The sequence below is a fragment of the Canis lupus genome, chromosome 8, assembly GCF_003254725.2.
Source record: "Canis lupus dingo isolate Sandy chromosome 8, ASM325472v2, whole genome shotgun sequence".
Lineage (NCBI taxonomy): Eukaryota > Metazoa > Chordata > Mammalia > Carnivora > Canidae > Canis > Canis lupus.
Genome location: NC_064250.1, coordinates 62,013,114 through 62,029,771, shown reverse-complemented (window position 1 = coordinate 62,029,771; position 16,658 = coordinate 62,013,114). Strand labels below are relative to the sequence as shown.

The 16,658-nt window shown below is 37.4% G+C and overlaps 1 protein-coding gene across 3 annotated transcripts in view; it reads left to right on the top strand.

The window, feature by feature from the left end:
* The window catches only part of RPS6KA5 (ribosomal protein S6 kinase A5), a 170,927-nt gene that overhangs the window by 88,179 nt on the left and 66,090 nt on the right, over positions 1-16,658 (top strand). For all 3 annotated transcript variants that reach the window (XM_035719806.2, XM_025442351.3, XM_049113416.1), the window contains one exon: positions 13,891-14,006. In XM_035719806.2, coding sequence (XP_035575699.1) covers positions 13,891-14,006 — 116 coding nt within the window. The remainder of the gene's footprint in view (positions 1-13,890; positions 14,007-16,658) is intronic.

The following is a 16,658-nucleotide window of genomic DNA, read 5'->3' as shown; positions in this document are numbered from 1 at the left end:
CAACAGGGAGTCTGCTTCTCCCTCTCCATCTCCCCCCCCTCCCCCCCCGCGCTCATTCTCTCTCTCTCTCAAATAAATAAAATCTTAAAAAAAAATCCCCTCAGTATAGCCCCCTAGAATGTCTACTTTTGAGTATTGTGAAATTCAGGTGAACCTCTAAAACTTAACTGTGAAAAAGCATGTAAACTAGCAAAGTTATATGACCAAATATATAGAATTATTGGCTCTAAGCCATTTACACATATTATAGAGCTTAATGCAGTTTTTTGGACAGTAATTAGCAAACCAACTGCATGATGACGCTGCTCCTAGTAAGTGACAGTAAAACCATATTTGGAGGGGGTAAAGGACAACTCTAATACATTTTTAAAAATCACTCTTTGGAGTCAGACTGCCCATGTTCATAATTCCTATTCTCCCACTCACAGGATATGCAACTCTGGATAGTTTGTTTAGCTTCATTGTTATCTAGAGAGTACCTGTTTTCCCCGGGGATTATGCTATTAGAATAGTACCTAAGAGCACTGTTTATGAAAGTCAGATTCACTGTCATATCTAAGTGGAACAGGCACTTAGAAGGTATCCAGTCTCTGTGGTTGTTATTACTTCTTTGCCTGATCTCAAAAGCTGTGTTAAGATACAAATTTTAAAGGAGAGCATAAAACAGAACACTGTTTTATGTCACTGAATTCCTTCCTACCTACCAACAGCCCTTTCCTGCTTCGATTTACAGGTTACTGAGATGTTGTGTCCATACAAACAGCAAGAGCCAGGAATGTTCATTGAATCAATGCCACTTGGTCCATTTGTATCATATGTCCAGAGAGGCAAAAAGACTCAGGAATATCAGTAAAAGCAGAATGTTCTCATACTATATCTGACAGTTTCCCTATCATTAAAGAGAATAAAAATAGCGTTGTCTTAAAAAAAAAAAAAAAGACCCAAAATCCAAACTTCATGCTTACAGAGAAAGTGGCAGAGCCTTAAGAAATCTAATTTCCAGAAATCTAATGAATCCGTAATTTTTACAGAAAAGTTATTACTCAGGGTAGACAAGTTGGCGTGGACCAAGAGCCCACCAGGCAGATTGGACCTGAAATAATTCTAGTAGTAGATGGTCTTCACTCAGGGGCTTTATTCAGTCTGAGCTTTTTTAGCAAGTCTCTTATGTGAAGAAATTAATTTATTGCTCAATAAGAAAAGATGGGGTGGGAGGTCAGGTTTCCTTGAATTACAAAGCTGAGAAGAAGAATCTTCCTTTCAGACGTCTGTAAGGATGTGGGTTTTTGCAGTGGCCATCTCCGTGCCATTGTAATGGTCCCAGAATCTGCCTGCATTCTTGAGTCTGGTGTTCTCATTCAAGAGCGTATGAATTTTGTAATTCATCTCATATTTAGCAATATCCCTATGGTCTTTTTTAAATTTTCTTTTATTGTTGTCTTGCGGCCTGGCTAAATTGTTTTTCCTTAGGACAAGCCAGCCCCAACCTTACCCTAAAAGAGTTGCTAGATCTCTTGATAAACACATGGGTGTAGGGACACCAGAAACGCAGTCCCAGCACATCCTCAATAGTCCGAGATCTTGTTGAAAATGAAAACTCTTTACTCTGAACCCTGCCAGTCCAATTCTAAATGCAAATAAGCCCTAAGGCAGTTATGACACACAAGGAGAAAAGTCAGTGAGAAGTGAGCTCAGTGCCCTGGAGAAGCCAGAACTAGGTGTGCATGCTGTAATTTTAACATACATGATGCTGGCCAGCTGTGGGATACCACTCTCAGCTGTTTCCCATGTGCTGGCAGCCAGTACTCATTGGTTTGTTTGTAAATAAACTTGATAGGAACTTTTCTATTCAAATTTATCATGTTGTTTCTAGGGGTGATGTTCCTTACAATTTTTTTTTCTTTTTTGCATACAACACCCTGGAGAATCTGATCAAAGCTGTGGCCCCTCTCTTCTTGGGAGAATGCCCAGATTCTTAACATATGCTTGAAAACAATTGTACATAATTTCAAGGAATTTACATGAAGCATTTTCAGGATGGTTTGTGGAATCTCCTCTTCATGCTCTAAACCAGTCCTAAGAAATTTGTCTTCCTCTCCCTCAAAGGGTTCCAGAAGGGTTCTTTTGTATCTCTCAACAGTTGCAGAAAATACAGTTGAGGGTGATGGTCATGATAATGATAACTACCATTTATTGAGCTTTCACTATTTGTCAGACACTGTGCATTCCTCATATCCAGAAGCGAACTCTGGGTCATGCTCTCATTCTCTCCAAACCTCTTCTTCCAACAGCCTTCCCTGTCTCAAGGAACACCAACCCCATCTCTTCAGATGCCCAGATAGAGCTGGATCCATACCCCCACCACTGCTGTCACCTTCCTCCTCACCACCATCATTGCTCACCTTGCTTTATTGCAGGTGATCTCCATATTTCCAGCCTTGCTCTTCCCAGCACAGCAGCCAGAGCTATTGATTCTAGTAAAGTGCAGGTCTTATCATACGACTCTTCTACTCAGAATCCTGTAAATTCATTTTTTATTCAGAGGAAAAGATGAGATCCTTCCAATGGATGGCTCAATTCCAGAGGCCACAGTTCACTTAGATCACAGTATGTTGAGCAGCTGCAGTGAAGGTCTACAAGACCTTGTACGAGCTGCCCAACCCTGCAAACTCAGTTACTTCTGTGACCATGTTCCTCCTCCTACTTTTTCTTCATTCAGTGCATTTTAGCCATGTTAGCTTCCTTTCTGATCCTTAGGTACACCAGGCCCTCTCCTGCCCAAGAGCCTTTGCACTTGTTACTTCTGCCAGGAACAGTCTTACCCCCAGATAACTGCTTAGTTCATGTCTCCACTTTCTTAAATTCTTTGCTCAAAAGTCATCTTGGTGAGGCATACACTGACCACCTTTATTAAAATGCAGTCCTCAGCTCTATCCTAGCATTTCCTATCTGCCTTTATCTGTGTTATTTTTTCCATAGTAATCATCATCTTCCAAAATATTCATAGTATCCACTTGACTTTTCCCACTGGAATGCAGCCTTCATTAGGATGGAGATCATTGTCTACTTCAGTATATGTGTGCAGTATCTAAGATTGTATGGTAAGGTCTCAGAGTCTGATGAATGAAATGAACAAACTGTAGGAAAATATATTATTTACCAATATGGTTTTAGATTCAAAAAGATTAAGCAACTTGCTCAAAGTCACATAATTGATGAATAGTATAGCTAGGATTTTTGGATTTTCTGACACTCAAGACCTGTGTTCTTAAATACCAAAAATATTTTTCAAGGATATATAAAATAAGAGGTCAAAATTAAGTCCAGAAGAGGCAGTCTTACAAGGCCAAAGGCTAAAGTTGGAGTTTGGGGCCAACAAAGTGGCTGCAAATTGTGGAGGAGAGGCCCCCTGCCAAGAAAGGAACCATGGGAGAGGTGATTCAGAAATCTTTGTGTGTGGACTGCTTTCTCAGCATTGATTGCATGGGGCAAGAATCCTAGTGGCCCAAAGAGCTAAAAAGCTTAAAGAGCTGGATAAAGATTTCAGCAGCTCCAACCTCAAGGGAGACAGTAAATTCTCCCAAGGTACAGGAACTTGGTAAACTCCACAAAGGTTTCATCAAAATTCTAGAAAACCTGTGCCATAAGAATAAGAACCACACTCCAAGAATCAAAACTAAATGATGGTACTGAATTTTAACTCATTGAATAAAATAAACCCACAAGTCCCTCAGATATAAATAAATAAATTGAATTGTGTGGGTTGCAACAGTTACATGGTTTCAAAGCACCTCTCCAAAATTACTTACTAATTACAAAGGTGAAATAGATAACTTCATGGTAGAGAAGCCAAGGAGACACTGCCTTAATCAAATGATCAAAATGAAAATCATTAATATTAGGATGAATTGAAATAATGCCCCACCTGAGATGATGCACCAAGAACAGTGTCCCTTCCATTATTTCCTCCCAATGATGCACGCCTCCCAATGATGCATGCCAGTACATCAGACAAACTCAGATTGTGGGACAGTGTACAACATATGAAGCTTATAATCTTCAAAAGTGTCAAGGTTATGAAAGTCAAAGGAAGACTGAGAAATTATTCCAAACTGAAGAAAAAAGATAACTGAAGTTAACATTTGATTCAGAACTGGAACCTTTTGCTATACTATTTTGGGAACAACTAAGGAAACTTGAAATTAGGATTGAGGATTAGATGGTAACAGTATATTTAGGTTAAAGTCCTAACTTTTTAAATGATTAGGTTGTGGCATGAAATATAAATGCAAGTATGCATATGAGTGATTGGATATCAAGTTGACAAATTACTTTTAGATGGTTCATGAAAAAAAGTTTTATATACTATATTTGAAACATTTCTTTAAATTTATAATTGTTTCAAAATGACAAAAACAATTATAGTTCTATATTCTAGCATCAAACAACTGGAAAGTGAAATTTTAGAATATCCTTTACAATATAATTTCTTTAAACATGAGATATTTGGAAATAAGTTTACTCTGTAAATTATACATTGATGAGAGAAATGAAAGAAAACCTAATTAATAGAGAGATACACCATATTCATGGGCAGGAGCACTCAGTATTGTTAGCATGTCAGTTCTCCTTAAGTTGAACTGTACCTGCAAAATTGTCCAAATCAAATCCAAGCAGGCTTTGTTTGGTAGAGATTGACAAACTGATTCAAATTCTATTTATTTATTTATTTATTTATTTATTTATTTATTTATTTATTTATGATAGTCACAGAGAGAGAGAGAGTCAGAGACACAGGCAGAGGGAGAAGCAGGCTCCATGCACCGGGAGCCCAATGTGGGATTCGATCCCGGGTCTCCAGGATCGCGCCCTGGGCCAAAGGCAGGCGCCAAACCGCTGCGCCACCCAGGGATCCCTGATTCAAATTCTTATGCAAAAACAAAGGAACTAGGATAGTCCATCTACTCTTTAAAGAATAACAAATATATAAGGCTTAAATGATCTGGTTTAAAACTGACTATAAAGTCATAGTAATCAAGGCAGTATGGCATGAAACATATAGATCGGTGAAATAGAAAAGGGACTCCAGAGATAGGCCCACACTTACATAGCCCTTTGATTTTTGACAAAGCAATTCAGTGGGGAAAGAAGTAGTGATCATGTTAGAATAACTGGGTATCTGTATGGGAAAAAAAGTGAATCTCAACCCTTACTTTGCTCTATACACAAATATTAGTTTGAAACAGATAGACCCTAAACATAGAACTTAAGCCTATAAAGCATTAACAAGAAATCATAGGAGAATATCTTTAACTAGGGTAGGTGAAGACTTCTCAAAACACTAACCAAAAGAAGGAGGAGGATGGAAGCAGGATGAGAAAGAGGAGGAGAAGGAGGGGGAGAAGGAGGAGAAAGCTGAACTAATAAAAATTAAACATTTTCTACACATCAAGAGACACTTTTAAGAAAATTAAAGGCAAACCACACACTCAGAGGTAATATTTGCCATTCGTGTACTTGGCAAAGAACTTGATTCCAAAATATACAAGAATGCCTATAAACAATAATTTAAAAAGAAAACAAGAGCTTGCTCCTAGAATGGCAGTGTGAGGAGCTACATGGACCTGCTTTCCAAGGAAACAAAACATAACTAGTAAAAGTTATAAAAAAAAAATTAAAATCTCTGGAGGTTGGCCTGTGGGCAGTTTAAGAAACATTTATTCAAGAAAATCTAAATTCAGTAAGAACAGCAAAAGTGGGTAACACTTGGGCCATGACCTTCTGTCCTCCCCCACACTGTATGACAGAAGCTCCATTGGGTGGGTGTGGCCCAGAAATTGGGACCGTCTCTCCCCTCAGCTTCCAGTTAAGGAATACAATATCTCATCAGAAGGTTGCAGGACACCAGCATTTCTCATTCATCTGGCTCCGTGTTACAGAGGCTAAATTCCTAGCACATGTGGCTGAGAGGTTGAGAGCTCCCTTCTAACACCTGGGCCCTACTTATAGGCCAGAAGCTTTATTCCAGGCTTGGAAGGTTGAGAATACAGAGCTCTGATGCCCTTACCCCACCTCATTTGTAGAGTGAAGGTTCTGCAAGCTGAGAAGACCAGAGACTAGTGCCTTCAAGCAGCACCTTGTTAGTAAAGCAGGAGTGTCACTCTGAGAGAAGTGGGTCACTAACCTTACACCCCCCACCCCCACCCCCACCCTGCCAGCTCCAGAGCAGAGGATCAGAGTTTTCCCTAGAGGGAGAGGTAGTTCATAAGCACAGAGCTCTGAAGTTCCTATCAAAATAACTGACTACTTGAAGCAGAGTATGTGGGAAGTTCAAGCCTAAGGATGCTTTTGAGGGGGAAAAATGGAGATTTTGGTGGTGAGCTCATAAGAGGAGGGTTGGTAGCTGCATTAGAACAACAAAGTAAACTGTTGGAGTACCAGAGAGTACAAGGAAAATAGTCAATTATGAAGAACATTCTTGAGGTCAGATCAAATCTCAAACACTGACCTCAAAAAATAGCCCTACAAAGGAGACTGAATTTACTGAATCAGACTGTGAAGTATTTTATGCCCCAGGGCATTATTGAAAATAATAGACTAACCAGCCAGCAATTAGTGGAGCCTAACAACTGGGTGTGATACCAACAGAGGCAGACAGCTTAACAGATCAAGAAAAGAGAGTAAAAAAGAGCCCTGCCAAACCATTGTATGAATGCCCAAGGTTGTGCCCTCTAAGGAGAAGCATCAGAGATTTCTTGTAGATAAAACAGTTCTTATTAGAATATACAAGTTATTTAATGAAGAAGAGGGGGATCCCTGGATGGCTCAGCAGTTTAGCGCCTGCCTTCACGCCCAGGGCATGATCTTGGAGACCCAGGATCGAGTCCTACATCGGGCTCCCTGCATGAAGCTGCTTCTCTCTCTGCCTATGTCTCTGTCTCTCTCTCTATGTGTCTCTCATGAATAAATAAAATATTTTAAAAATAATAATAAATAAGAATAAAATAAAAACAAGCCTTTGGTGGGGATAGGGAATTAGAATCAGATAAGTTGAGTCCACAAGAAAAAGAAGAGAACCAAAAATATAAATAAGAAAGCTAATGTGCTAGTTATAAATATGTACTTGTTCTCTTCTTAGTTTCTTTGAAAGACATAAAATGTATAAAATAGTAATACATATTGTTGGCTTTGTAACATGTAGTTGTACAGTCTATGACAATAATAGCATTAAAAGAAGGAAGAGGGACACTTGGGTGGCTCAGTGGTTGAGCATCTGCCTTCGCCTCAGGGCGTGATCCCTGGGTCCTGGGATCGAGTCCCATATTGGGCTCCCTGCAGGGAGCCTGCTTCTCCCTCTGCCTGTGTGTCTGCCTCTCTCTGTATGTCTCTCATGAATACATAAATAAAATCTTAAAGAAAGGAGAAAGAAAGAATGAGCTGTATAGGAGTAATGTTTATATGTATCACTGCAATTAAATTGATATAAATCTGAAGGTGTTTTTAATGTTAATGTGCATAATAATAAGCCACAGAGCAACCACTAAAAAATAAAAAATAAAAAATGAAATTCATTGAAGGAATTAAAATATCACACTAGAAAATATTCATTTAGTGAAACAGAAGGTTCTAAAGAAGGAATAGCGAAAAAAAACTATATAAATATATATATATAAAACAAAAAAGTAAAACAGTAGGCAGAAACCCAGCTATACCAATAATAACATTAAATGTAAATATACAAGACCATATAATCAAAATGTAGAGATTGTCACATGGGGGAAAAATTCAGTATTATGCTGTTTATAGGAGGTACAGTGTAGATTCAAAGATACGAAGAGATTAAAGAAGGATGGAAAGAGAGAAATCACACAAACAGCAACCACAAGAAAGTAGGAGTGGCTTACTAATATCAGACAAAATAGACTTTAAAACAAACAATGTTACTAGAGATTAAAAAGGGATACTTCACAATGATAAAAGCACCAATTCATCATGAAGACGCAATTATAAACAACTATGTACTTAACAACATACACCCCAAATCTATGAAGCAAAACTGAAGGAATGAAGAGAGAAATAGACAAGTCAGCAATAATACTCCACTTTCAATAATGTATAAGATTGAGCAAAAGAGCATCAAGGAAATAGAAGATAAACCACCTAGATATAGTAGAACTCTCTAAACAACATAGCTGAACACATATTTTTTCTTTTTGTTGTTGTTGTTAAAGATTTTATTTATTTATTCATGAGAATACACAGCAGAGAGAGAGGCAGAGTCACAGGCAGAGGGAGAAGCAGGCTCCATGCAGGGAGCTGACGTGGGACTCGATCCCAGGTCTCCAGGATCATGCCCTGGGCTGAAGGTGCACTAAACCGCTGAGCCACCCAGGCTGCCCCACATATTTTTTTCAAGTGCACTAGGAACTAATTCTTTAGAATAGATCATATGCTAGGCCATTAAAAAAAAAAAAAAACTCAATAAGTTAAAAAAGATTAAAATCATACAAAGTATGTTCTCTGATCACGATGGAATAAAATTAGAAATCAGTAACAGAAAGAAATTTGGGATAACCACAACTGTGAAATTTAACAACATACTCTTATATAACCAATGTGTCAAAGAGAAATCAAGAAATACTTTGAGATGAGAGAAAATTAAGGCACTACATGTCAAATCTTATGAAATGCACCTAAACCAGTGCTTAGTGGGAAATTTATAGCTATTAATTGTCTAAATTTAAAAAGAAAAAATTATTTCTTTTTAAGAAGAAAACATTTTGAAAAGAACTCCAATCAGTAACTTAGTCTTCCACCCTAAGGCAGTGGAAAAAGAAAAGCAAACTAACCCCAAAGTGAGCAGATACAAGGAAAATAATAAAGATTAGGCCAGAAATTAATGAAATAGTGTGCAAACAATAAAATGAATGAAGCCAAAAGATAATTCATTGAAAAGATAAAGAAAATGACAAACCTTTAGTTAGACTGACCAACGAAAATGGAAGAAGACTCAAGTTTGTAAAGTTAGGAATGGAAGAAGGGACATTAATACTGGCGACAGTTGTAAAGGGTCATAAATTAAAACCATGAACAAGTGCATGTCAACAAATTAGGTAGCTAAGATGAAATAAATTCCTAGAAAGGCACAAACTATTAGAATCAAGTGGAGGAAATACAACTTCTGAATAGACCTATAACAAGTAAGGAGATTGAAGAAGAAGAAAAAGTAGTAGTAGTAGTTAGTAGCAGCAGCAATAAAATTAGTAATAGTAGTAAGAATAGTAGTAATAAACTAACCACAATGAAAAGCCCAGACCCACATGGCTTCCATAGTGCATACTACGAAACATTTAAAGACCAATTAATACCAGTTTTTACAAATGTCTAAAATATAGAAGAGGAAGAAACACTTCCCAACTAATTTTACGAGGCCAGTATTATCTTAGTACCAAAACCAAACAAAAATATCAAGATAAAACAAGAAAACTATGGACCAATATCTCTTAAGAATAAAAACACAAAACTCCTCAACAAAATACTCTCAAACTGAAGCCAGCAACAAATTAAAAGGACCATATACCGTGGCCAAGTGGGAATGCATCCCAGGAATGCAAGGCCAACTGAAAATCAATCAAAATACCTTATCAGTCGAATAAGGGACAGAAACCATATTAACATCTTGGTAGACATAGAAAAAGCATTTGACAAAATTAAACACTCCTTCGTGATAAAAACACTCAAAAAAGTAGGAATAGTGAACTTCCTGAAAGTCAGAAGCCTAAAAATCAAGAGGCTTTCTTTCCCCCTAAAATCAGAAACGAGGTAAGACTATTCACTTTCACCCCTTTATTCAACATTTTAGTCAAGAAAAGAATGTAAAAGACCTTCACACTGGAAAGGAAAACTAAAACCTGTGTTTACAGATGACATGACCTTAAAATAGAAAACCCTAAGGGATCCACTACAAAGCTATTCATATGAATGAACAAGTTCAGCACAGTTGCAGGAGGCATGACCGACATGCAAATTCTGTACACCTGCAGCAGGTGAAAAATCTAAAAAAGGAAATTTTAAAAACAATTCCGTTTACAATAAAAAAGTAAAATATTTAGGAATAAATTTAGCATTAAAAAAGTGCAAAACTGGGATCCCTGGGTGGCGCAGCGGTTTGGTGCCTGCCTTTGGCCCAGGGCGCGATCCTGGAGACCCGGGATCGAATTCCACGTCGGGCTCCCTGCGTGGAGCCTGCTTCTCCCTCTGCCTGTGTCTCTGCCTCTCTGTCTCTCTCTGTGTGACTATCATGAATAAATAAATAAAATCTTTAAAAAAAAATGCAAAACTGACACTCTGAAAACTACAAAATGTTGTTGAAGGAAGTGAAAGAAGATCTAAATAAATAAAAAGATCCTACGTTTACGGGTTGGAAGACTTAATATTATTAAGATGACAATACTCCCTAAACTGATCTACAGATTCAACACAACCTCTCTCAAAATTCTAGCTTCTTGCTTTGTAGAAATTGACGAAGTGATCCTAAAATTCATAGAGAAGGGCAAGGAACCTTAGAATAGCTATATAACAATTTTGAAAAGGAAGAGTTAAGTTTGGAAGACTGAACCCTTGCCAATTTTAAAATTTACTACAAAGCTAAAATAATCAAAGTATGGGACTAAAATAAAGATTATATATAATATATTTTATATATATATATATATATATATCTCTTCTGAGAGTCCAGAAATAAACTTCTACAGTCAGTTGATCTTTCAACAAGGGTGCCAATGAGGAAAGAACAGTCTTTTTAATTAATGGTATTGGGACAACTAGATAGCCAATTTCATGTGGGCTTGTATGAAATTGGGCCCATACCTCACATGATATACAGAATTAATTCAAAATTGATCAAAGATGAAAAGTAAGAGCTAAAACTCTAACTTTCTTAGAGGAAGGCAAAGGTAAATCTTTGTGACCTTGGTTTGGCAGTGGTTTCTTCTTTCTTTCTTTCTTTCTTTCTTTCTTTCTTTCTTTCTTTCTTTCTTTCTTTCTTCTTTTTTTTTTTTTTTTTTTGGCAGTGGTTTCTTAAATATGCTATCAAAAGCACAAACAACTAAAGAAAAAACAGATAAATTGGGATTTCTGGTAGGGTGGAGTGGTGAGCGTGTTTTAAAATTCAATGTGGTGATAGTTGCCATAACTCTGAATATACTAAAAACCATTGATTTTTACATGTCAGATGAGTGAATTTCATGACATGTGAATTTTATTTCACATAAAAAACAAAATCAAAAGAGGCAAAAAAAAAAGAAAAGCCAACTTTGACACTTCACTAAAGAAGATACAAAAATGTCTAAGAAGCCATGGAAAGATGCTAAATATCATTAGTCAAGAAAATACAAATTAAAACCATAATGAGATACCACTAGACACTTAACAGGACAACTAAAATTATAATGACTGAGAGTACCAAATGCTTACCTTGTAGACATTCCGACTGACGTCATATCCCAGCCACTGATGTAGAGTACCTGCCCTATCAGGAGGTACTCTATTAACAGCTCCTGCTGTTATAGCCCTTTAGTAGCTTCTGTATCTGGTTTACAGCTGTGAATACCTGGGCCCCTGCCCTGGCTGGAGGTGGCTGTTGACCTCATGAAATGTGCAGCCACATACCTACAAATGAAACATGTTTGTCTTATTGGAAGCCAGGTCTTCACCTTTGGCTCTTTGTTCTAAAAGTAGGAAGTAGGTTACTTGATGTTGGTTCAGGTTTGTTTTCTTAGATTTGTAGTTACTTTTTCTCAGTCTTCCCAGCAAATGGAAAGTAAACACTGTCTATGTTCCAAGCAACTGCAATCCTCACTAGTTACTATTCCCATTGTAGGGATAAAAAACTACGGCTGAGAGACTTCATTTGCTCAAGGCAGGACACAGTGAAACCATTGTGTAATCCAGGTCCTATGGACAATATCCAGGTGCCTTAAAGAGAGGAGTTCTTTTTGGGATTCTTTTTTACAACACACTTGCCTTTGAGTTTCAGAGTGATTTTCTTTCAGTCTACTTAATATGAATTCCACTGTAAAGAATTTTTATTTAATTAATAATATATCTATTGAGTGCTTACTGTATGTGGGTACTGTGTTTGTGGAGGTGAATACATCGATTCAGACTTTAAAAAGCTTAGAGTAGAGCAGAGAAAGCCACTGTGCAAATAAACATTTTCAATACAGCAGAATAATTGCAGTGGTTGAAGTCTTTAATAAGTACAGCAGGGAAGTGATCACCTCTAGAGTGGTGATTGCTGGAGTGGTTATCGAGGATGAGAAAATTGTGTAGGACGTACAGGAGTGGGTAGGAGTTTGTCAGTGGGTCAGCTGACCTGTGGGTGTCTATTTCTGTGTCATGACTAACCGTGGAAACCACTTATGCATAAACATCAGCATTAGATTTAAGCAAATAACTAGTTAAAGGTAGAAAAAATTCATTGTTAGTTGGCAGGAATGCTTGTTCCTTTACACCTTTTTAATAATTAGCTTTGTGTTAAGATATAATTAAAACCTCTTAGCAAAATACAGAAGCCTGAGAAGGGCAGTGCTTTTTACTGGCATGCGCTTCATAAAATACATTGCAAAGCAACCAGCTATTAGAGTTCTTTCATTCTGTTGCATCTGCTTTTTGGAATTTAAACAGACAAGATGAAACAAATTTGCAAGTTTATGAAGATTTTGCTTTGTTCATTTTTCAAACTGTGCTGAACTTGACAAACGAATATACTTGGGATACATGCTTTTCAAGTTTTTAGGAGGAAAGCTTTAAACTACATCTGTGACTGTTTTCAAAGTCTGCATTCTTACACATAAATGTGTGTTTTAAGGTCGCAGAGTTTCTGACGAAACTACTATCAGTTCATCAATAAATGTCTTATCAGAGCTAATTACGAACACAGTTCTGTTATTGCTTTTATTACTGTTTTTCAGCTCACTTAGGAATTTCTCACTGCAGCCTGGGTTTTTTTTTTTTTTTCTTTTTAAGATTTGTTTACTTATCTATTTATTTGAGAAAGAGCACCCACGCAAAAGCGAGAGTGGGGAGGAGGAGAGGGAGAGAGAGAATCCCAGGCAGACTCCCTGTTGAGCATGGAGCCCAACTCAGGGCTCAGTCCCTCGACTTTGAGTTCATGACCTGAGCTCACCAAGAATCCAACACTCAACTGACTGAGCCACTCAGGCACTCCTCACTGTAGCCTGTTTTGTCTTTCATTTCATTATTCCTTTTGGGATAAATAGGTCAAATTGAGAGGGAAGTGGGAATATTTTAGTTTCAGGTGTTTGACTCAGCCACATTGCACCACTTTTACTTTTCGGCTGCATGAAGGGTACCTGCTACCTAATAGACATTTTTTGAAAGGGTACATAGAAAATTCTAGAAAATGAGGCCTGCTTAGAAATAGTGACTGGCAGCTATTAGAAAGGAAAAGCTGGGGTTTTTGTGTTTTGTTTTATTCTGTTCATTTTTTATCTTAGTTATTACAGTGGCTAATGTTTTGGTACTCCACAGCAAGTTAAGTATTATGCAGCGATGGCAGAAGTTTCTGATACACTACATTTGGGAAAACATTTAAATATATGCAGATGCATGTAATAGTTTTAATGGCAGTACTCTAGGCAAATCCACTTGATTGCGACTTAGGGTAGTCATTATCTTATGCAAGTGTATTACTATGTAAATTTAGTAATATGTTCTAGATGAAACTGTATACTATACACAAACAATTGTGCAAAAATAATATATTAAAATCAGTGCCTTCTGGTTAATCCAAAATGATTAAAAGGGAATACTACCTTAAGTTTATGAATACAAGTCAAAGAAAGAAAAAATATATTTCATTTTTAGATTATATAAATGGTGGAGAACTTTTTACTCATCTTTCTCAAAGAGAGCGTTTCACAGAGCACGAGGTGCGGATCTATGTTGGAGAGATCGTGCTTGCCCTCGAACATCTCCACAAGGTAAGATGCTCAATCTTTGGGAGTTCTTTTTTTGAAAAATCTGTTAATTGAGGTAATGAGCTAAAAGAGCTAATGTTTTAAACATCACTGTCTTCGTGGAGATTGTGAAAGCATACTTACACGCTGTTGCCAATTTTCTCAATTCTGTAGTTCCCTTTTTAAAAATCTCCTAATTTTTTTGTAGTTCCTGTGATACAGATGAAAAAGATAGAACCTGGCAGTTTTTTTGGTTTTGTTCATGAAAAATCCTAATGCTTATTACAAAGTATCATTAGAATAAAAGCTTTTCACTTTTATGATAACTTTTAAAATGAAACTACAAGTCATAATATATGTTTCCTTAATTGTGATTTACTGCACTGCAGACTCTGCCTCTGTGTCTGCAGGGCATGTTTCTTGATTAGGTTGGAGAATATGAGTTCCTTGACAGAAGTGCCTGCCAGCTCCCAGCTACCCCACTCTCCCACTCTGGTTTGCCTTGGTGATTGCTTTGTCCTCTAGGTGCTCCCTTGCGCCCTCTCCCTCCTTCTCCTCTACTGCCTCATGTAGCAGGAGCTCAGTTGCTAAAAACTAAGTGGAATTCATGTCTGTGATGCTGTTTGAACTCTGTTAAAATCAGTTTGAACTTAAAAATATATATAGTCTTTCACGTACTATTAATCTTGATCCAGGAAATTTTGAACAAAGTTTTTTGAACTTTTAATAAGGAAGCGTTATGACACGTTATGACAAAAGCAGTCACTCTGTGACAAGGCGTGTGTGTATTCCCTTAGAAATAGAATGCACTCAAGTAATTTTCATCAAAGTATGTGAGACCACGTACTTTGGAGACCAGCACAACCGAGTCTCTATGTTAGGATGAGACAAGTATGTCATGGAGCCCCTGTTCATTGTTGAGAATTCAGATCCTGCACTGGATTAGAAATGAACAGAGACTAAAGTGGTGATTATGGAGCAGAGACAGGGTAGAGAGAGATGAAGGGAAAAGGCAAGGAATGGGGAGGAGGTTTTTAAAGGGGCAGAGAGACTGGAATGGCAAGATGGAGGCCATGGACAGGAGGGGCTGTAAGAAAAGATGGCGAGAAGATACGAGCACGGAAGGAAGGGGTCAGGAACAGGGGAGATCTAGTCCAGAGCAGAGCCAGGACTGGGCAGGCGGGGGCTGGGAGTCAGAGGAGGAATCTGAAGGGAAGTGGGTGGAAATGTATACAAACAGGAGGGAAAGAGAAGAGGCCTGGTGGGCGTGGGGGGCGGGGCTGGGTGATGGAGAAAAGGGACAGAGGAACCAGAAGGGAGCTGACCAAGGCCTGCTGTGAGGGGACAGACACCCATCCCTTTTGGTAGTTGTCAGGTCGTGGTCAGCTTTTGCCTGTGAGTATCTCTGTGGGGTATAAAGTAGTTAGGACATCTTCATAAGTGAACCAAATTAAGCCCAGGAATGGGCTGAAAAGATCTTTGAGTTTTATGCTTAGGGATCTTAATTGTAAGTTTTTATAATATAAAAATGATGGTGGAAATCACCATAAATACCAGAGTAAAAACAAAACAAATACAAAGCTCCGATGGGTAAGCTAGTAAACTCATTTTTTTTGTGTGTGAAAGCTTTAATTCCACTAATTCTGTTTATTAAAGGAAAATCTGTGAACATCTGTTATTATTAAAAGAGGGTGATCAGAACCACAGAAGTAGAGAACATGATGAATACTGGGTATACGTGTGATGGATATGGAGTGAAAATAATATAGCAAATCAGACTTCAGCTAAGTTTTTCTTAATCTTACTACCCTAAAAAGATAAGTACAAAGAGATACATGAAGAGATACATGAAGCCAGTAATATTAACCTTGATACAGCTGCTAACATTGAGTTTCCCAGGAAGAGACAAAAATGGAAGTTTACTTGGAAGTGATGAGGTAAAGCAGATAATAAATGATTTATTTCTAAAATTGCTTCCAAAGAGTTTCTTTAAAAAAAAAAAAAAAAAAGAAGTTGCACTTGTTGTTAGATGCTTATGAGGCTTCAAGTCAGATGTCTGTTCAATAGATTGCAGATGTCATCCTTTCTTATAGAACACTGAAGTTCTGGGAGGAAAATTGCCTAGCATTTTTCCTTGTGTAATTTGTTGTTTCAATTTTAAGAAGTTATTAAGAATCTGCTTTTTCATATACTTAGTGTTGTGGAAAGCAGTGTTTCTAAGTTTAAAAACATTTAATTCAGGCTGACATAACATGAAATGTGCAAAGCACATATATCAAGAACTTCTTGTATGACTTGTGTATAGATTTATTTAGCTCGAGAAATAGCTGAAGTGTTTTACTATAGAACTTACATGCAAACAAAAGGGAAGGATATATAAGAACTATCCAATTGACTTATTTCACTTATTTAGAACTAATGATCAACCAAAATTAACCTATGATCTTCACCCTTTGTGTTTAGGAGCCTATTGTTCAACAAGTCTTTATTAATTATCTATTTGGCACTGTACAAGATACTAGAAAAATGCATAAAAATTGAAAAACAGAGTTAGGGTATGGTTATATTGAGACAAGCAGGAAATACCTAGAAAATATCAGTTATTTTTAGGTGAGTAAAATGTATTTTTAGATAAGTGAAGGAATAAAAACAAATACATGACTAGTGTGGATCTAG